This window comes from Rattus norvegicus, chromosome 2, assembly GCF_021556685.1.
Source record: "Rattus norvegicus strain SHRSP/BbbUtx chromosome 2, alternate assembly SHRSP_T2T, whole genome shotgun sequence".
In the NCBI taxonomy this organism is placed as follows: Eukaryota; Metazoa; Chordata; class Mammalia; order Rodentia; family Muridae; genus Rattus; species Rattus norvegicus.
This window is the reverse complement of record NC_141535.1, coordinates 63691586-63714672: the sequence shown is the minus strand read 5'-3', so window position 1 is coordinate 63714672 and position 23087 is coordinate 63691586. Positions and strand designations below refer to the sequence as shown.

The window sequence follows — 23087 nt, the reverse complement described above, 5'->3', positions numbered from 1 at the left end:
GGAGTGTGCTCAGCTTTCAGGACACACTCTCATGGACAGTCTGTGTTCACACTAGCCGAGGGCGGATCTCATGGACTGTCTGTGTGCACACTAGCCGGGGGCAGATCTCATGGACTGTCTGTGTTCACACTAGCCGAGGGCAGATCTCATGGACTGTCTGTGTACACTAGCCGAGGGCAGATCTCATGGACTGTCTGTGTTCACACTAGCCGAGGGCAGATCTCATGGACTGTCTGTGTGCACACTAGCCGGGGGCAGATCTCATGGACTGTCTGTGTGCACACTAGCCGACGGCAGATCTCATGGACTGTGTTCACACTAGCCGAGGGCAGATCTCATGGACTGTCTGTGTGCACACTAGCCGAGGGCATATCTCATGGACTGTCTGTGTTCACACTAGCCAAGGGCAGATCTCATGGACTGTCTGTGTTCACACTAGCCGAGGGCAGATCTCATGGTCTGTCTGTGTGCACACTAGCCGAGGGCAGATCTCATGGACTGTCTGTGTTCACACTAGCCGGGGGCAGATCTCAAGGACTATCTGTGTGCACACTAGCCGAGGACAGATCTCATGGACTGTCTATGCACACTAGCCTAGGGCAGATCTTATGGACTGTCTGTGCACACTAGCCTAGGGCAGATGACAAAGGCACTCCAATCTGTGAAGAAATGTCTTTAATAAATGGTATGTGGTAATTAATATCTACACTGAAAATAAAAAGGTTTGGCCTATACATACACCAATTATTAAAAAATTAATTTAAAATAAAAACATGAAAGAAAATTAGAATGACATCAGAATAAGCAAAAATTTGATCAACAAGCTACAAAAGGCTATAGCCATGAGATAAACCAAAAACGTAAGCTAGAGCACAGCCTTAAGAGTAGGAGTTTCCAATCCTCACCAAGAGCCACTCAGAGTGTGTGGACAGACAACAGCTCACACAGACAGGCAAAGGGACCTGTGCCTATAATCCCAACACTCAGGAAACGTATGACTGACGGGAAACTGAGGCAAAAAGACTAACAAAGTTAAAGACCAGCCTGGTCTACACAGTGAGTTCTCTGGCAGCCTGAGCTACAGTGTGACAACTGTTTCAAAAGAGGGAAAAGAGGGGAGAGGGGGCTGGGGAGATGCTTGGCAGACAGAGGCACAAAAGCTTGAAGACCTAGGTCTGATCCACAGGTTCCACAAGGAAGCAGGAGCGAATCAGCTCCTGAGACACAGCCTGTCAGTGCATGTGTGTGCTGTGGTGTATGCAAACACACACGCACGCACACACACACACACCACAGCGCACATGCACATACACATACACACACATGCGCACACACACACACACCCACAGCTTTAAAAAGTGAACATGTAAAATTTAAAGAAAAATGCTATATACAGTATTTTTTTCAAATATATATGGGAAAAGGAAGACATTACTCAATTAAACAATGAGCATGAAGTGAACAAGCACTTCAACCACTCTCAAGAAGTAGTGAGTTGGGCTGGAGAGATGGCTCAGTGGTTAAGAACACTGACTGCTCTTCCAGAGGTCCTGAGTTCAAATCCCAGCAACCACATGGTGGCTTACAACCATCTGTAATGGCATCTGAGGCCCTCTTCTGGTGTGTCTGAAGACAGCTACAGTGTACTCATATAGAATAAATAAATAAATAAATAAATAAATAAATAAATAAATAAATAAATGTAATCTTATAGTTTAAAAAAAAAACAGAAAAAAAAAGTAATGAATCTGTGAACAAAGTCATACACCATGTCATTAGTCACTGAAGTAAAGCAAAAAAGAAATCATGTGGGACTTCTGAACACTTATCAGAAGAGCTAAACATTGAAACAGCTTGGGGTCTGGTCCGGCAACACCAGAGAACAAGAGGAAGAAATGGAAAGTGTGCAGAGAGTAAGAGCCAAATGTTGGAAAGAATGTGAACATTTACACACTACTGGGGGCCCGATGGCTTCTGAGCACTGAACGAAATATAACACTTAAGATAAAACACCTGTACCTAGCTCAGAAGACATGCATGCAAAAGACTCAGGACTTAAATGAACATATGTGTGCTGTTTTAATATACATATATATGAAACATCTATCTATAAAACATGTGTTTTAATTTCACATGTCTATAAATCTGGCATTATTAAAATGTTCGTTAGTCAGAGTTAGCCATACCACATAAACGGTACAGCCAACTACAGTAATGTCAATAACAGCTGTCTCCAAAGTACACTGAACAAAAGAGAATGCAGAATTCCACTTTGTATAGTTCAGAAACAGGCAGGCCTGGTACACGGACCTGCGGCCTACGACAGTGGTCTCTACGAAGGTTCTGGGCATCGAGTCGAGAGCAGCTTCTCAGACTCTGGAGCTGGATGTGGTCACTGCAGGCAGTCACACTCCTTCAGAAATACGCACTGAGTGTCACAGCTCGGGCAACGCTTTATTCATGAAAAATGAGACACACCCAGTGTGATGCGCTCTTGGAACGCATGGGAGAAAAAGGAAAAAGAAAAACAGATTTCGTGATAACATGTCCATAATCTTAAGAGGCTGAGGCAAAGGAATATGAGTTTGAGGCCAGCCTGGGCTACATAGTGATTTATGAAGCAACCTGGGCTATAAAATAAGAATGTCTTTTAAAAGTATTTAAAAAATAAATAAAACTAGGTTTGGGCAATAACGAAAATGTTTTAAAAGCACCTTTATGAATAACTAAAACATCAATATTTAAGTAAGTACTGACACACTGGAAAGAGGGCTGAGTGTGTATTTCCCAGTTGGGAATGGCTCCCAACTATCTGTAACTCCATTCCCAAGAGATATAATGTTGTCTCCTGTCCTCCCGGAGCACACATGGTGTATATACATATACGGAGGCCCTCACATATACATATGAAATAGAAGTAAATAATTCTTTAAAAAATTAATAAGGTGCTATTATGACCCACAGAATAAGATCAGTAGCTATTTATGGAGTCCCTGTGAGTGCCAAGAATCACATGATCAATGATGATGTAAAAAGCAGATGACTTAGACATGGTGGAGCGTGCCTGTAAGGCCTGCATGGGGAGAGACAGACATCAGGAGGTCAAGCTTGAGACTCTGTTGGTGGAGGAGACAAGAGGGACAGGAGTCTGAGGGAGAGTGCAGTCTTTATTCTTAACCTCAAAGGAGCAACTGGTTGAATGGCTTTTACAAAGGAAGAAAAGCATGCGAGACGGAGAGAAGCGGAGGGAGGGCCTGTCTGGGCCCAATGTTAAAGAGCAAGAGCGTCTTCCTCACAGCACAGAAACTGCAGTGGCTCCTTTGAGAAGAAACTTGGCAGCACTATAGAACTACAGAACAGAATGCTTAAAAATACCCACCTGCTCAATGAACCATTTAAAAATAGGACGTAAGACTAGCGTGGTAACTGTACTTTTAAAGAACCTCATGCATAGAAACATATGGAAACATATCAGATGTATCTTTTAATTCACCTCTTTAAATGATCTTTAAGGAAGCCACACTGTACAATACAAATCAACCATGTGAGAATGTTATACAGTGGGCACCGTTCTGCAGCCTTTGGAGTTTCTAAAATATGTATATTCTCAGAGGCAGGTTTAAAACAAAAGCAGATCCTGTTTAAAAATAAAGCAATAGACCTTTTCATTTATGACAACCTAAATGTTATTCCTATAGTTATGAGAAGCATTTTGTACACTGAAATCCCATAAAATAAGATTTTTCTGTATGACGGTTTTAAAACTGCCTATTTTCTTCTAGATTTGTTTGGTCATAAAATGCCGAGAGGCAGAGAGGTACAGAAAGAACAGCCTTTCCAGCAATGTCTCTCTAATACTATTTTCTAAGACGCTTGTTGTTGAAGCTCCATTATGAAATCAAAGATGCATTCACTTGAAATGAAACCAAAAGCACCTAGGAAAAAAAGCTGCTGAATGCATTTCCTAAATGAAATCAACAATAACAATAATATTAAAAGCACAAGCGATAAAAATAAGCCAGTGTGACAGCCTAGATAAAGAATGTCCCACACTCAAATCTCCAGAGAATTGGGGGACAAGTATAGAATGAAAAAGCCAAAACCCAGACGGAGTCAAGAGCATGGGTCCCACCTCAGAAGTGTGAGGCACTCCTGTGCACTGCTCTGCAGGAAGCTGGCCCTGCAGTGGGAGGCTTCAATGCACTGAACAGGTAGGAGGGCGTCTAGCATTGAGGCAAAGTTTACTTGAGGAAGCCAGCATGTCAGGTTCCTCAGAAGGTTCTGGAGCAGGAGGAAGGCCAGGGCAAATGACACCTCAGAACAAGAGGCAGGACCTAAGCGTGACTGCAGGGCTGGATTCTGTATGGCCCAAAGAGAAAGCAGCAGCTGTTTCCTGCCTCTGACTCCAGAGTGGCCACAGGCTAGAAAAGGAGGAAAGATGGCACGGCGGTGGTGATGGCACAGGGGACTAAAGTGACAGAAAGATCCATGATAGAGAACTTAGCGAAGAGAGCAAAGAAAGGTGGCCATGCACACGAGGGGGATGGGAAGATAGAAGATGTCACCCCCAGGTGAAATACTGGACCTTGATTCTGGGAACAAATTCGTTTACAGTGACAGAGTGAGCCAACGTTGTGCCCAAGGGCTCAGTGGCTGAGCTGTAGCAGTCATTAGAATAGAAAAGGGGAACATGGGCTAGCTCAGGGAAGAATGGTGAGAGGCGTTCGTTCACTAGCTGGTAGCAATGCTTTGGGAGACTGCACAGCATTGCACTGAACATCAGAGAAAGAGACTGGATGCCAGAAGACTCCAGAAAAAGGCTGCAAATAAGGCTTCCAAAGATTTCATCAAAAACCCAATCATTGGGGCTGGGGATCTGGCTCAGCGGTAGAGCGCTTGCCTAGGAAGCACAAGGCCCTGGGTTCGGTCCCCAGCTCCGGAAAAAAGAACCAAAAAAAAAAAAAAAAAAACCCAATCATTAACGATACTAATATTAACAAACCTTATGAGTAGACTCTTGAAAAAGATCAGAAACACTTAAACTAAATTACTCATTGACTTATTTTAATTTAATGGGAGAACAAATTTTTCATTGCAAAATATTAAAAGTATCTACCAAAATAGCAAACAATCACCTATAATCCTATCACCTTAATATAACTACTATTGTAGTAATTTTAACATACTATAATTATAAATTTTCACTAATTGTGTTCCAATTGACCATATGCAGTATTAAGCAACATGTATTCTTCCATATAACACATGACAATTTACTAAATACATTCTCAAAATATATAAATCACCGATTGCCCAGCAAGCCGAGGGCTCTGATAAATTATGAAAGGCATAAATCAGCATGTAAAGGTTTACATTTCCAAGTTCAATCTGAGAAGTAGATAATTAACAGCATCCAACGTGGAAAAGCCATCCCTAAAGACTGGGAGGAGAACAGCAGGCTAGTTTTCAGACACACAGTCACACCAGGTCACTGACAAGCCAAAAGATTTACCTGGAAGAAATCTTACAAAACGTGGCATGAAATGAAATCTTGGACAGCAGGGAGGGCTGTCTTCAAACAAAGGACCTAAAGCAGACAAGGAGAAAGAAAGAAAAGAGAATTCAGACCACCACAGAAAGCACACACTGCAACTTAATTCCCAAGATTTATGGTTACCACAAAAAAAACCAGCACCAGAAGCAGGGACATAAACAGGACCACTTCCCCCACTCTGCCTCAATAGCGTAATCAATCATCAGCAACTGCCTCAGGTGCCAGCCAGGACTGCAGTGAGGGGCTCCTGCTACTCCTGCTACTCCTGCTACTCTCGGGGAGAATGAAAGCCAAGAGGCAACACATACAAAAAAAAGTCACTTTGTAAATTAAAAACTAGCAGCATCTTTGTTAGAACTGAAGCGTAGCTTTAAATGATCCGCTATATGTTAATTCCGTCGGTTTTCAATCAATACATAGAACGATGCTGCTGGTTTAGGAAACCATTAAGCAGCGCACTTGTGTTTTAAAAAGCATCTCATTCATTTTATTTAAAAACTACCTTCCAAAAATCTTCCTTCGATATCCAGGTTTAAAAATAAGCAAATTAAAAAATCTGCTGGAACAGGAGCACCTGCAAGACCACGTGTTCACCCCACGCGTGCCTGTAAGTTTTAATGAGTAATTGGTTCTCTAATTTAATAAACTGTTATCTTACAAAGTCACTATATTTAAAATACTAACGACTGAGATTTATTCCCTAATATATACAAATCAAGGTAGTTGTATTAGTAACTAGAACCATTCTTGGCTACCGACAGCACAGATAAACCACAGCCACCCATGCCTGCTGACCACCAGCAAGCGTTCCTATAGCTAACACGCTTTTCCTTACATGTTTACAGAGTAAAAACTCCAGCCATGCCCCCACCGTGTCCTCAGAGTTTATATGCACCGCGATTTGCATCTTAGAAGCACTTCTCTTCTTGTAAGGCCTAATATTTACCTTTAAGATTCCAGTCGTATAACTCCAAAATATCTCTGAATAGGAACAATGAAAACAGTTCAAGTCCTTTCACACAAAAATTCTGAAAAATAAGTCAAAATCAAATTACTATTGATCTGCAAATATACATTACCATGTCCTAGCCAAGTATCTCAAAACTATTTGTGGAAGCCATAGTAAAAGGTTTTCCTCCTCGGCTTGGCCACCGTCCTAAACGGCTTGCCGATTTCAAGTAGAAATGAAGACAGTACTGCCATTAGGATTTCTACAAAAATGTCAATTTAGCTCTTTTTACTGTACAAATAAAATATCCAAAACTTAAAGTTTTACTTGGATCCCGCTTTTCTAATCTAGTTGTAAAACGTGTAAGAATCTCCTGGGAACATTGTGCTAATTGAGGTTACACACACAACTGCAAGCTGACGAGCTTGTCCCCCTCCCGAATTGTCCCTACCCCCACAACCCAGGAACACTGTTGCCAAGTTACCAAAAAGTAGAAGTCCTCTGTACCACAAAAGCTTCAAACTCTTAACAGAGGCTAAGGGCTAAGGAATACTACAGAATTCGACCAAAATTCCTCCTGCAGACAGGCTGAACAGATGACACATTTGCAAGTGCCTTTCTCTCCTAAGTCTTCTGCCTAGTTGTTTTGCCCAGGGTTCATAAATCACCCTGCATGAGATCACATCAGAAGTTATCAAGTTTTACAACACTAAGCAAGGGCTCATGACCTTAGAACCAAACAGAAGCAAAACAAAAGTAAAAACTAAAAAAAATCCCTACCCACAGAGGAAGGGCCAGCCCTTGCTCTTGAAGGCTATTTGAAAGCAGGTAGAATGACCAGGACTCAGTAACTGAGTATGCAGTCAGGCATCAGGCCCTCCCCACTGCTCCCTGACCTTCCACGACAGTGCCCCCTGTTAGACACATTCCGGGAGCCAAAAGCACCAGAGATCATCCCCAATGCATCAAGTCCACGAGCTTGTTTGCTGTCTCCTTGTTATTTCTTAGTGTGATTTGTTGACAACACTAAATTCCACACCAGGCAATGAATCATTCTGAGATTCACATTAATCTTACTTTGGAATTTAAAATCCCTTGCATATATTTAGATAAATCTGCTGTTTAGCATCTGCAATGAAAAACAATTAGGAAAAAAAATGTAAATATATGGGAAGAGAAATGAACCAAGCACTGATCTTGTCACTGGCGATAATGAGTAAGATTATGCCAACAGCCCTCGGAGTCAGTGTCACTATTCCGATTCTCTGTGACACTGGCCGGTCCCCAAACTCTGTCCCCTAGGCAAAACTGAGAACAGATGTGCAGTGACTACCAGCAGATGCGGCACAAGCAGACATGGGTTCAGAAGTAGGTCAGTGAGTTTAAAGTTTTGAACTGTGGCACCAGAGCTTATCATTGGGACACTTTTGACAGGGCACACGGTATTTCAGGGGTCTCAAGTGGCAAAAAGCTAGAGCTGACCAACTACAACTATGGTTTGGTTTTGTTGTTGTTTTTCTTTTTCTTTTCTAAGAGAAAAATATTATAAAAACAGAGTAAATACAGGAAGCTGTTAAGCTCTCTTCTCTCTTACCTCAGGCATCATCTCTTCAATAAAATGAATCGTGTAGTCTATGTTGAATCGAATTACTTTACACAGTGGAATCTGCAAGAAGAAGAGCTGTTGAGGCCCCAGCATTTCTCTCCGGCTAACAATGCAGGACTCACTGTCTAACCGAGCCCAGCAACCGAGTCCAGTTTTACCTTCACTTAACCTGGCAGCAACCTTGGCAAGACATTCAATCCCACCCTCTGCTTTCTGTTCTGGTTTGTTTGTTTGTTCTGGTTTTGTTTTTTGAGATAGGGTCTCACTCTTTGTCCCTGTTGGTTTAGACCTCCTGTGTAGACTACTAGTCTAGGCTGGCCTCAAATTCAGAGAAATTTGCAAGCCTCTGCCTCCTGAACGCTGGTATAAAAGGCAATCAGTGTGTCACTACACCTCGGCCAAACTCCTCCATTCTCATGGCAAGACCCTAGCTTTGACCGACCTTCTACACAAGGGGAGGTACTATTGGTGCTTCCTTATGTGATTAACAGAACAACACAAACAACACAAGAACACACTAGACCAAACATGCCACCTCTAGAAAAGAATTAGAAAGCCAACTGTGTACTTATTCTACCTTAATTCTTCACACAGATAAGGAATGGTAGCACGACAGTTTATCAGTTACATTAATTTAGTTCTTTGATCCGTTCACAATGCACATCTCGTTCTATGGGTCTCTGACAGCCAGTACAACCAACAAGTATAGAACACAATAGGTAGTGTTCGCTGGGCAGGAACTGATCCAACTCCCCTCCGGGTTTACTCGTGTAACTGTCACAGGGGAGCCATCAGTACCTGGCCTAAGGGAACAGGTAGTTGGAAAAGAGGACTTTTGATTCTAGACAATTCTTCCCTACCAAAATGGGCAGTCCTCATTACCCATCCGAGCACCCAGAGTGCGTGAGGACTGGGGACTCAGCATGAACTAACCCACAGCTGTCTCCTCCTCCCAGTGAACCATCAAACAGAAGCCTAGTATTCAGACACGAGAGGATCCCATAATAGAGTTCTCAATGAATGAAAGAGTGGGGGAGGGAAGGAAGGAGGTTAAGGAACTGGCTAGCTGGGCACAATAATTGAAACCAGAGGCCCTGGAGATGTGTTACACCATCTTTCTGGCTTAGCAATCTGTCCATGAAACAATGTAATCACTTTTACAAACCACAGCTGTCAGAAAGAAACAAACTTTAATTCTCCCAGCAAGAGGAATAGTAAGAATATAGAAAAATAGTCTTACAATGCCATCTGCTGGAAAAAAAATTTTAGCTTTTAGATACTTTTTTTTTTAATATAGTGGTTGCTATCTTTAACTTGTGTTGTAATTAACTTGAATATGGGATTCCTTTTCAATGTTCTAGATTTCTTGTGTCCTCAGTCCTCAGCTAACCAATGAAATATACTTAATACACTGTTGTTTTTCCAACCTACTTTAATCCCACAGACATTTAATGAGTTGAGAGTTACAAATTGGTACATAATTTAACCTGGTTTTATCTTTCTTTTTTTTTTTAAAGATTTATTTACTTTATATGAGTGCACTGAAGTTGTTTTCAGAAATACCAAAAGAGGGCATCGGATCCCATTACAAATGTTGTAAGCCACCATGTGGTTGCTAGGACTTGAACTCAGAACCTCTGGAAGAGGAGTCATTGCTCTTAACCGCTGAGCCATCTCCAGGTTTAAAATACCCATTCTTTTTTTAAAGAAAAAAAAAGATGTATTTATTTATTAAATATAAAGTACACTGTAGCTGTCTTCAAACACACCAGAAGAGGTTGCTGGGATTTGAACTCAGGACTTCTGAGTCATCTCTCCAGCCCAAAATACCTACTCTTTACTACTATCTATATAAGGTTCATGCTTTAGAATGAGCCATAGGCTTAAAAAGCAAGGATCTAGATAGAGTCCAACAGAATGGCATAAGGCTCTCTCCCTAAAGCTCCTGAGACAATGGAAGGAGTGTGAATTCCAAGTCAGCCTGGAAAGCACAGGGAGATCTCATACCTCTATAATACCAGCACTTGGGGGTAAAGGCAGGAGAGCTGCGAAGCTGAGGCCAGCCCAGTCTACACAGTAGATTCTATGTCAGCCTATGAAATACAGCAAGAATCTGCTCAAAAAAGAACAGGAAAAAGGGAAAAAAAGAAAACAAGGGCACATAGAAACATACAGGCGAAGAGGGAAGGTTCTGGAACACAGAGAAAAGGGACCAGTGAAGTCACTTAGCTCCACAGAAAGCACAGTGCACACAGAGAGAAGCCAGATGCTGCTAGGGAGAAATGAACAGTCGTGCTGTCCTTATGACCCACACCAAGGCCAGGTCTACCGCTATATCCCAATGTCTTTCAAGTACATTCCCATAGGAGACTACCACAGTTTATAGATGTCACAACATAACAAACTGTGGAACGGCTTGGAGAGACCGGAAGAAGCAGAGGACCAGGTTACAGTCTGATACATCCGTCCAGGTATCAAGGCCCAGAAAAGACGGATGAACGTTAGGTCTCACAAAGGTTCAATGCCGATCCTGGCTAGTTTCCTGTCAACTGCAAGCTACAGTCATTTGGGACAAGGTCTCTCAACTGAGAAAATGCCTCCATAAGATCTGCCTACAGACACATGTACAGTCTGATTGATTGACGGATGTCCCAGCTCACTGGGCAGTGCTACAATTGGGCTGGTGGTGCTGTAAGAAAGCACAAGGAACAAGTCAGTAAGCAGGGCTCCTCCACAGCCTCTGTATCGGTTCCTGCCTTGAGATCCTGCTCTTCCTGACTTCCTGGGATGATGGGCTAACAAGCTGTAATGTAAAACAACTCTCTCTTCCTCCAGTTGCTTTTGGTCATGGTGCTTTATCACAGCAGTAGAAACCCTAACTGAAGCGACATCAGAGGGGACGTTACAGACACATGCCAACCGACAATCTAAAGACAGAGCCAGGGCAACGCTACTCATGACAGCTGTCTGGCATCACGAGAAGCACACAGGGGGAGGTGAATCATTCAGCAAGAGTGTACACAGGACGGAAAACTAACTGAGCTCTGTGACCACACAACAGGCAAGCAGAGAAGAGTAGCAACCTTTCCTCCTCCTCCTGGGGGGAGCAAGCAGCCTCTTGCAACAAAACTCATTGCTGGACTTTGTTCTTCGAACTATTCTCAGGACACACTTCGGGCTTCCCTCCCTACCACCAGGGTCCTTCTGAGAGGCAGAGCTGGAAAGGCCTCACTCCCCACCAGGTCATGTCTTCATCTCTGTCTGAGACTGAGAGAGAATTCATCCTCTCTACACACATCGCTGAACCAACACAGCTTCCATCAACCCACAAAATAACATGAATGCCTAGCACTTCTTAAAACAGGTTTGATTACTTAAAAGTAAGCACAGCTGTATCCTGATACCAACTCCTAACCCAGAACGGCAAAATTAATTAGCTGGTAACCACCCCCATCGATCCATACACTCGGGCCCTATTTCTTCTAGACAGTGAATGACATCAGTGGTCAGAAAAACAGAAAGCCAACCAAGTTCTTGATCACAGAAATGATCATGGAGTTTTCTTATGCATATGACAATGTAACGAGATATTGTACAAGTATTACACTTTTTCAAACTTTACACTGCCAAAGCCACCAACAACATCAGGTATTATAAGTACCCACAAGTATAACTACACGACAGAACAAAATCCCTCCAGAATGCTACACACTTAGCCAAGACAGCTCTCAATCCACTCCACTTTAAGACTTTAAGCCTAGGTGCCAGAGCTAGTTCAGGTCAAGAGTCTATGTGACCATAACCCGTAGGCTCTCCCCGCTAATGGGCTTGTTCTGAGAAATGTGTCAAAGATGCAGTTTAAAAACCTTTTTGTGTAAGCATCTATCTCAAATTCCAAAGCTCTTTGATGGCTCTAGGTCCTAGGAACTTTAGAATACTCGATTCAAAATTTTATTTCTATTATCAACATCACTCAAAAGAATGATAGGGCTCTTTATTATGAACTGAAGTCCTCAGACTTGTTAGGAAATTCAGTGTTTATATAAATATATGCTGAGGTAAGGGATGTTGTTGCTTTGGTTTTGGTTTCATCTCTTATATAACACAATAAAAATGGAGTAATTTAGTATAACTGCCTCTCAGCATCAAGCCTTGTGCTGGGTAACTTTTTTCAAAAAATTATCTCTAAAGAAAAAGAATCAGACCTTGTACTCACTCTTGCTGTAACACTAAGACTGTTCTAGAAAAGCAAATACATAGTTCAAGGCCAATCAGGACCACACAGTAAGATCCCGTCACACAACAAAAAACAAAATAAAAATTCTACTTTTAAACATAAGTCAGGGGCTGGAAGGATGGCTCAGCAGTTACTAGGATTTACTGCTCTCAGAGGAGACCTGAGACTGAGTTCCAGCACCCATGTCAGGCAGTGCACAGCCTCCTGTACGTCCATCTCTAGGTGATCTGGCTTCCATGAGTACCGGCACACTTATGCACATACCCACACAGACAGACACACATAGATGTATAATGAAAATCAAAGACAAATCTTTCTTTGGGAAAAAAAAAGGCCTGATTTTAATTAAAACCCTAAGCACAGCTATCATTTATTAACCTCAAAGAATCACCAGTCCAAAGTAAAACAAAAAACAAAAATAATTAAAAGATTCAAACTCAGGGACTGGAGAGATGACTCAGTGGTTAAGAGCACTGGCTGCTCTCCCAGAGGTCCTGAGTTCAATTCCCAGCAACCACATGGTGGCTCACAGCCATTTGTAATGGGATCTGATGCTCTCTTCTGGTGTGTCTGAAGACAGGTACAGTGAACTTATAAATAAAAGAAGAACCTAGGTCAGAGAGAGAGAGAGAGAGATATTCATTCATAGACAGACAGACAGACATAGTGATGTACATACATGGCATGAAGGCAGAAGGAAACTACCACAGGGAGAGAAAGAAACTAACAATTGGGAATGGAGGGGCAAATATGAGAATGCTACAGCAATATGAACGAATGAAATGTCATAAGGAAACCTATGACTGTATATTTATAATATGATAATCTTCTAAAAGAAGACTCTCCAGAAATCAGACATGGTTAAGCATGCCTGCACTCTGGGTATAAGAGACTAAGGCGAGAAGATCCAAATTTAAAGACCTTGGGCTACAAATGCCAGGCCAGCTTGGGCTACTTAGTGAGACCTCGTCTCAAAAATCCAGGGCTGGAGAGATGGCTCAGCGGTTAAGAACACTGACTGCTCTTCCAGAGGTCCTGAGTTCAATTCCCAGCAACCACATGGTGGCTCACAACCATCTGTAAGAGTTCCGATGCCCTCTTCTGGTGTGTCTGAAGACAGCTACAGTGTACTTGTACTAATAAATGAATAAATCTTTAAAAAAAAAAAATCCAAAAGGTTAAATAAATACATAAAAATCTGTAGGATGATATAACATAGAATAAAAAACATAAGAAAGCACCATTTTAAGTTAGTGTCCGTACCTAGAATTACATCTACTTAATAAAGTAACAAGTACACAAGGTTGAGAGACAGAAGCGAGGCAGGAGCAAGATTTGACTCAGTCTCCAGCGGGAAGTCCACGTTCCAAGTAGGTGCAGTAAGGTGACTTTCTGACTGCGGGCAAACACCACAGTGAAACTCAAACTCACAAGTCTCCACAGGACACTCAGCCCAGGTAAAGCACTGCCACGCTCTTCCCAACACTACTACGGCAAGCACCATCAACCTCAAGACCAGATGAGCACTGCAATTCCCAAGGCTGCCAACTTCAAAGCGGGATGACTCTGATGCAGAAACAGAGAGTCCAGCCATTTAGACTGATACCCAGAAAACCATCCCTAATGACCAGATACACACCACATGTCCTACTGTCGGACCAAGTCTCCCAACAGATACAGCCCTCGAATTCAAAACCAGAAACCCTGTGAGGTCACTGTTTCTCCTTCCTTTGCTCAGGGATGTTACGTTCCTTTCAAACTTCAACTTTCCTTTGAAGGACGACAATCCCAAAATAGTTCATCACATCACCCCGCAGTTTATCCTCCTTTTCAATGTTTCACACTCTCAAAATGTTACTCTAACACGTTTACTTACACCATTTAATGCAGCCCAAACCTGTGACTCATTAGCAGACTCACAGGCCTGCCTGAGACACGGCTGCAGCCACCCTGCAGTTCACATGGGTGGGATGCAGAATAAATGCTATGTAAAGGGGATTTATTTTGATTTGGGGGAAGGAAAGGTAAAGGAAAAGCAGGGGAGGCAGGTCTGGGGAAGGAGACGGGAGCCACCTGGCATACTTACATTGGTCAGAGGGGCATGTGCAAACATAGAAAATCCTTCAAAGATATACTCATGATCATCGTATTCTATGACTGTTGGCCTGTCCGTCTAAAGGTAAACAAGAACACAAACAAGATTTAAGTTAAGCATGTGCAGGAATCTACCCGGAGACAAACTCACTCAAGGCATAAACAAAAGCGGCTTAGTAGGCTCAACATTTTCCCAAATATCAGGAAATATACACTAAATTAATATACATTAATCTGAAGTGGAATTCTCTGGCTTCAGATGTTATGTATCACATTATATATTTAAATTACCACTAATGTTACTTATGTACACCATCAAGAAAACTAAAGGCTATATGTAGCTTCCTTTCCTAGAAGTTCATTTTCTTTAATTCCACAACACTGCTGGCTCTGCTTCCCTGAACTGTATTTTGGAACACATAAAGGCTGACAGCGCTAGGGTGGAGACTAGAGACAACCTAGGGAACACCCTGAGGGCCGGGAAGCGTCAGAAGCCCCACCCCACAGCTGCACCCCACCATCCCCAAGGAGAAGGCAGCCCACCAAACCCTGCAGGAGTGGGCCCAGACAATGCCAAAGGCTTCATTTCCTTGGGAACAGAATCTATGCTTACGTGATCTAAATGTCAATCTCAGCACAACAGACTCTCTTCCTCAGAAGTCATTCTCAATAGCCAATTCTTTTGCTATTAAATGCCAATTGTGGAGCAAATTACAAAGATTGGCAGCCTAAAAGATACTTCTCACCTAGGTACTAAGCATCACTGTTTCACAAGGTACAAGATGAGAACTGGAGCCAACCAAAGAGTATTTATATACACATAGTATTCTTTTGTCAATGTAACTGTCACTTTCTATTTGAGTGACCCAATATGACTAAATTAGATGTAATGAGAAGATTCTGACGAACAAGGATTAATAATGAGCGGTACAACCACTCTGATAGGCTGTTCCTTAGAGTATTAAACATAGCCAGTATATACATCAGCAATCTCAGTCCTAAGTATATACCCAGAAGATATTAAAACATATTCATACAAATGTTGTTTAATAAAATATATTTAAAATATAATTATATTACTTCCCCCTTCCCTGTCCTTTCCCCCAATCCCTCCTTCTTCCTATTTTATTTTACTTTGTTTTATTTCATGGGTATCTCTGTACATCCTGAGTATGCTTGGTGTCCAGAGAAGCTAGAAAAGGGAACCAGATGCCCTAGAGCTGCAGTTACAGATGGCTGTGAGCTGCCATGCGGGTGCTGGGAATCAAACGTGGGTCTTCTGGAGGAGCAGCCCTAAACTGCTGGGTCATCTCCTCAGCCCCACACACCTACTCCGATCAACATTATTCACAACAGCAAACGATGGAAACAACCAAACCCATTAACCGAATGAATAAATAAGTGAAACATATTGTAATCATACAATACGCATACACACACACACACACACACACACACACACACACACACACAGTATTACCTGACCATTAAAACAAAACAAAAAAAAAAAAAAACCCACTATAGAGGATGCAGGTTACATAGCTCTGTGCAGAGTAGGTGTATAGTAACAAAAGACTCTGAGTTGGATAAAAAAAAGAAAGAACGAACATGGGAAGGAGGGAGAGAGGGGAGGGAAATACTGACACATGCTACAACACAGGCAAATCTAAAAAGCAAAAAACAAAACCAAAAACAACCTCCAAATAAAAGAAGCGAAACAGAAAAAGCAGCTACTATTTGGTCCCTAGGAAAAGTAGAGGCCAGACAAGCCTACCAGACACATGCCACCTAAAGGATGCAAAGTTTCTTCTAGGATAAATGTTCCAAAGTTAGACTGTGGTTAAAAGTCTGTAATTATGCTAAAATCATGACTTACACACTTTCAATGGGTAAAGCTGATGACACAAGATGTCTAGCTAAATAAACATATTAAAATCTGTAATTATGAATAATCTTGAAATCAAGACTTTTCAGTGCATGTAACTAAAAGTAATAAATTTTATAATATGAGAGGCAATGCGGCAGAGCACAGCATAGATATGCACTCTGGAGCAGACGCCCTGTCTTCTGAAAGCCACCATCCAAAATACCTGAGCTGCCGTTACTCAGCCTCATCTATAAAAGATGGACGAATGCCCCAAGTGAATAATACGGATAATATACATGCAGATGTGTAGTGAGATTAACCATATTCACCTCTTAGAATGATACTAGAACATAGTACACATGCATGCTGACCACACTACCATACTGTCTTATTATACAATGGATTTCCTGATTTGGTCACGAGACAATAAGCCGCCATGGCTTTAAAGCCATGTGGAAATGTCCTGCTTGGCTCTTCCCACACCATCGCTCCAAAGAATGCAGAATCCACTGGCTGCAATACATGTGGTTATTGTATGGCACCAATACAAATAAAAAGACATAATAAAATGGAGGAAAGCTGAGATAAACATTAGCATGAGGAAGCCAAACTTTATCCACATGATGATCTTAAGAATAAAAATGATTAAGAACTGACCTAGCTATCACGATGGCTCATGCCCGTGACCCCAGCACTGTGGAGACGAGTCAGGAGAAATGCGGTAAGTTAGAGAGCAGCCTAGGCTGCATAGCTAAGTTCCAGGCCACCCTAGGCTAGACTCTGACTCATTAGCAACTTACTAAAAAGTTGGTAGGCGGGGAGACGGTAATCCGGTAGTGGAAAAGTCGTCCAGCGTTGTTGGTCATAGGACGACAGGGCTTGATTGCCTAGGGAAAAACGAAAATGCTTTACAAATTAAGTAGAAAACCATTTTCTTTTAAAATACACTATACTGTCAGCTTCACATCTGACTACTGCTTTTATGTGTCTTCCTCAACAGAGCAGTAGGAAAATACACCGCTTGCTTTATTCTCTATTAACTAAATGAAGGTTCTCAACCTTCCCATGTGTGGTAGTGAAGTAGGCACCAGACTGACCTGTGATCACTAAGTGTGCTCAGTAAGACCAGAAGTGTCTGTAGGCCTATGATCTCAGTGAATCAATATCTGTCATCAGTTGGATACCTGGGGAACATGACTAGATCCCAGTATTGACAGCATATTATACCTGTTACTGGTATAATATGTTTCTATTCAGTACAAATAGAAAAGTAAGTGACTTCAGCATCTGGGAGGGCTTTGGAGAACTCATGAAGCCTGCCATCTAAGAGTCTATCTGGGAGCCTCATTGGGCACAACTACCAGTAGACTGCTCTGTCACTCTGCAAACAGCTGCACTGGGTCTCTTCATAAGGGGACTAGCCTGCAAAGGCCGCCAATAATCCAAAGTAGGTAAACTATTGTGGAGTCTTTACTGGATTCTCTGTCCTTTCCAGGACATTCAGGCCCTGGGGATCCTACTTAATTCTAGAATCTGTGCTATAAGATCCACACAACAACTGTAAAACATCTGACCCTGGAATGACCTGAGATGGCTTTCCCAGTGTGCTTTAGTCCCAAGGAGACAACACTTGCAAACACCCACTAGGACATGCCTGAATTTGTTAGTGGTCCCCTTCCTTCCTCACTTTTAAGAGCTTAATGTGAGGAGTCCAGTGCTAAGGTGCTGTCCAGGAACACCACATGTATGCCCTCCTAGGTGAACCTTGTTGAGAGGAGCATTCTTAGCACTTCTGTAGTCAGCCACCAGATGTGGCATTTCTTGGCCCAGGAGCTGCAGACTGTATCTTTTCAGTACAAACGTAACTGCACCCACCTGGGCACACCTCTTTGTGGACTCGGTGGTGTCTAAGGTGAATGCTTATTCATCTGAGCCAATTGTGTACGTGGCAGCTGACTCCTAAGTGATGAATAACGAGGCCTTACTCTGCATAAACACTAGAGATCTCAGGATCCTGAGCAGTCAAGCAGAGTGATGCGGTTCTGAGGAGAGCCTGAAAGACCCGAGTGTCCTGCTTGGTTGTGTGTGTCCTACCTTACAGCTGTAGTCTGCAACTGACCCTGGAAGGGCACGCATACATTAGACTTGTGCTGCACTGCCATAGCTGTGGCGTGTGAGTACCACAGCCACAGCTCTGGGTGAGAATCACAGCTGGTGACACTCTCTGTGAAAGGCTCTCAGCAGGAGTGAGTATGGGTGAGGGTTAAGGATGCTGTGTGGATCCCCGCTGACAGCAACAAGTGTACTCTCTGCAGGCAAACGTTTCCTTAGCCTTCACGCTCAGCAGCTCAGCTCAGCGGCTCGGCTCAGCGGCATCGTGAAACCTTTCAGAACCAGCCATGCTCCTACACAGCAGGAACTACAGGCATACAGTCACTTTGCAAAACAGGCATGCTACTTCCCACCCAACCTCCTCCAGTGAGTCACCCAACAAAGAGGGGCCCAGAGTGGTCTAAGGAATCATTTTGTCACATTGTGCCTGTTAGAAATGTCCATCGTAGAGACAGAAAGTGCATCAAGAAAGTTGACACAGGTCAAAGAGCAGACTAAAGCCACCACACCAACTGTGGAATGATCCAAACTCCCCAGGTTGGGTCAGCATTCACCCTACTGATTCTCCCAGAGAAATCAGAGTGATGACTTGCTTCTAAGAAGCCCACCTTCAACTCCACCCATCATGCTCAGGACTGGACAGCCCCAGTTCATCCTCGTCCCTAGGAGTGAGTCGTTCCCCTTCATTTCAATTCCATCACGAATGAGTCTGAGGCACTGCCCAACACTCAGACACTTTATCCTGGCAGCACTGCCATAAAACACACAGCCAAAGTGGGTGTCACATTCAGCTATGAGACAAATGACTGACTGAAAGGATCCCTAGATGAATCTGGGCCATTGGTCCTGCTCTTTGTACCTAAGGTAGTTACCAGTTGTCTTTCTTTAAGAAGGTTGAAGCTCTTGAAAATGACTCTGCAGAGGTTTTAGAAAGCTGCATTTGTGCTAAGGGGGGTGGGAGGGGCCCTTAGAAATCCAGACCCGAGATGTATCAGATCAACCTTGCATCTGGGACACCTTGGCTCTGCTTCCAGAGAAGCTAATACGTGGCAGAATGTTAGGAATAAATAAGTTAAGAATGGTAACAAAGATGGCATTTTAGAGCTGAAACACTATCTGGTGAGCAGAGTCCCTATCACTGGGCTTAAGTGCAGTCCAAATGATCCCTGGCATCAGGTCTGAGAACTGGGCACCATTGGAAGAGCTAGTATAACATACCAAGTATTCAGGACTATAGAGGAAATGGTATCTACAAGAACAAGGATCGCTGTGTGATGCCTTTTAATGCTAACACCGGGGAGGCAGAGGCTGGCAGATCTCTGTGTATTCGAAGCCATTCTGGTCTATGGGGAGAGTGCCAGGACAGCCAGGACTACATAGACAAACCCTGTCTTGAAAAACCTAAACCATTTTTTAAAATTTTTAAATTTAAAAAGAAAAAAAAAAGGGTCATGGAGTGTAGACATGGGCGACAGGGGATCAATACCATCTTCCCTACCATGTTCTTCAATCCTCAGTGAGGCATGAAATCCCCCGCAGGGCTTATTAACTCTCAGCATAGTTTCCCGGCAGCTGGTGGGGCTGACAGTGTCCACTTCCAACAGGCTCCCGATGAAGCTGACACTAATCTGAAGAGTTCACCGAGAAGACTATAGCTCAACAGAAACATAACAACAGAGGACAACGGTGGCAAGTGAATGCCAGAGGGCTTCTTGAAGACACAGAAGGAACTTCCCATCACTTGCAGTGAGACATCAGAGAAGCCAGCAGGCCAGAGCTTACCTGTGAAACAGCCATAATTCAAGGACAAGTGACAGCCAACCAAGCCAACAACTGTTATGCCAAGGTCAGGGCCCTGGAAACCTGGGACAGGGACATTTGGATTTTAAGTCCCCAGACTCCTCTGAACCTCCTGACTCTGTAGAGGGCACATCCCTCCCTGTTTAGATCACTCACCTATACCAGAAGACAATGGCAGATCCTGTCAGACAGCAGTGCCCACACACAGTACCCAATCAGCCTCCTTGCCAACAGACCTACGATGAGTTATTTCACAGCATAACCCGGTTGTATGGGTGTTTGAAAGAAAGGACTTACTTCCCAAAGGAGCTACAAGAAATAACCAGCATATCCCAGCAGCCACAGGAGTCTGCAAAGGGCCAGATGGGGAGAGAGCTTCAGGATAAAGAAGAGTTTGTTTTACGTGGCAGAACTCAGGATCATGGAGTTTCCTTCAAGCACTGATCTAAAGGCAATGGCACGGCTAGGAGATGTGAAATTCCCAAGTGCCCAGCCCAAGACTGGAGGAAAGAAGCAGGTGTGCTGGGACAGAGGTGGGACCAACAACCAAGAACTGTACAGACAATCCCCAAAAGTCATGCAAAGAGAAGTGTGCTAGGGAGGAGGACTGCACCACCAAGACCAGGGCTGGCGCCCTCTGTCAGCCAGGCAGACCAGGGACAAGTAGTGGAGTTTGTCAAGAACAATGGGGATGACAGGACCTAGAAACTAAGCCAAGAGAAGCCACAACACATTATCATTATGACTAGTAAAAGCAGAGCACCAGCCAAGGGGGTCTGCACCATGGTTAACAGAACATGCTGTCACTGGGTACAAAATAAACCAATAAACTGGGTACAAAAGAAACCAACAAGAGGGCTGAGCAGTTTCTACAAGCAGAAGAACTAAAGACTAGCCAAAAGCCTAAAGGCAAGCTACTCCCCTGCACAGTCTCACTATCCCTTGAGCAGTATAAGCTTCATCCAGATTCTTAGACTGAAATCCACAGGCTGGAAAAGTAAACTGGCTCCAGAAGAAACGATCCTGCTCACTGGAATCACTAAACTGGTGATGAGTACCCATCTTTCCTAACGGGCCCTTGAGACCCTGTACAAAGCAGAAAAGAGATGTCCATGTCCAGATAGTTCAGTGAGCATTGGCCACAGCAGCTAAGTAACCACTGGTAGCATACAGACTGGACGTGATATCCTTGCACCTAGTAAGAGTAGATAGCACAATGGAGTGTTGGCCAAGTCTGGTTTAGTAAGTCTACCTCGGATCTACAGAGCACTCATTTCTCCCGCCTGAGTAGCTCACTGGAACTGACATATCTTGGCATATGAAACTATTCCCTCATTAGTTCCTAATGTGGAAGGAGAGCAACAATAATAGCATGACCAGGAAAAATCTACTTAAATTACCACCACCACTTCTTCAGCCCAAGTACCAAAAAACAAGATTGCATTACAAGGAAAATGGAGATACGTGCCATCCTTAAGGCTCACAGAATTACTGGTACTGTGGAATCCACCAGTGTAGATCCTAAAGGATACTAGAGGGTGATCGCAGGCTATCATAATCTCTCCCAAGCAGCAGCTCCGAGGGCAGCCGCTGTGCCAAGCTTTGTAGCTCAATGAGACATTACCCAAACTCCATGGCAGCTCATCCGGTCAACGTGTTTGTCTCCATCCAATCAGAAAAAAGGACTGGAATTTCTCACTATCATACTTCCTACATTATATTCACAGAGATCCCAACTGTCCAGACATACTACAGGCCAAACTGCTCCATTATCTCTGTTGTATTATGCTATTCAAGGAAGAGACCTTAATAAAGACACTATGCACTACAGAGGATCTGAGAAAACCCCCACAAAGGTTCAGGAACCTGCCACACACCAACAGTATCTGCAAGTTCAGCTATCTAGGAGCTCTCAGGACATCATCTCCAGAGTAAACAACGCATTACTCTACCATCCCCTTCCTACAATAAAGGAAGAACTACAACACCCAGAAGTCCTCTACAGGTTCACAGGACAGCAAACGCACACCCAACAAGACTGCTCTGGCCATTACACAGTGACACAAAAGGCTGCGGTATCAAATGGGGCCCAAGTGAGATCCCTTAGCAAGTCTAGGTTAAGGACAAGCACTCCTGTCGCTGTGAACCAAGAATTCAGCAGCTCCTACGGCAAGGTCTGGAAAAGGTGCCAAGAAGAATCCATGGCTGATCACACTGGCGAAACACAATGCTGGTCCCTGCACGTAGGCCTGGTCATCTTTAGTGAAGAATTACATGCCTTGGGGTGGGTGTGAGGGATGATGGGAAGGTAGGTATCTCATTCGTATGGAAGGCCTGGCTTCCTGGGACCTCTATGAATATTATGATGGAGATAATAATATAGTGAGAAATCAATGTGCCCAGACCTGCCTATCACAAGCTGGATTCTGTTGATCCCAACAAGCAATTAAGCTGAGTGGCACAGGCAGCAAGCCATCCTAAAGGAAGGTGGCACATACAGAATCGAACACTGTATTCCATCCACTGGCACCATCCCTTGAGAACAATCTACCATCAGTCGCAAGCTGACTGCCTAGGCCTTCTACCTGTACAAAAGCCAACAAGAAGAATACAGCCCACAGGCAGACAGCTGATATACCGCACTCTGGCTCCCACACAGGAAAAGCCTACTACCACCCAGCTATAGGGAACACAGTCAGCCTGTAGGCAGCAGCTGCTGCTCCACAGGGCGGCTCCCATGAGGCCATCCTCTGCTACAAAGCCTTCTCTTCCGAGGTCATGTACTTCCTGAAAAGAAGCTCTGCAGACCAAGGGATGTGCAGGTACGAAGGCCATTCCGGCCACACAGAAGGAAACTCTGTTAAGATG

At 43.5% G+C, this 23087-nt stretch overlaps 1 protein-coding gene across 8 annotated transcripts in view; it reads right to left on the bottom strand.

Annotated features, from left to right (window-relative positions):
• The window catches only part of Drosha (drosha ribonuclease III), a 113479-nt gene that overhangs the window by 63876 nt on the left and 26516 nt on the right, over positions 1-23087 (bottom strand). For all 8 annotated transcript variants that reach the window (XM_087621787.1, XM_087621791.1, XM_087621783.1 and 5 more), the window contains 5 exon segments: positions 17108-17194; positions 14433-14519; positions 8098-8169; positions 6501-6582; positions 5513-5587 (listed from right to left, as the gene is read on the bottom strand). In XM_087621787.1, the coding sequence (XP_087477913.1) occupies positions 5513-5587; positions 6501-6582; positions 8098-8169; positions 14433-14519; positions 17108-17194 (403 nt within the window).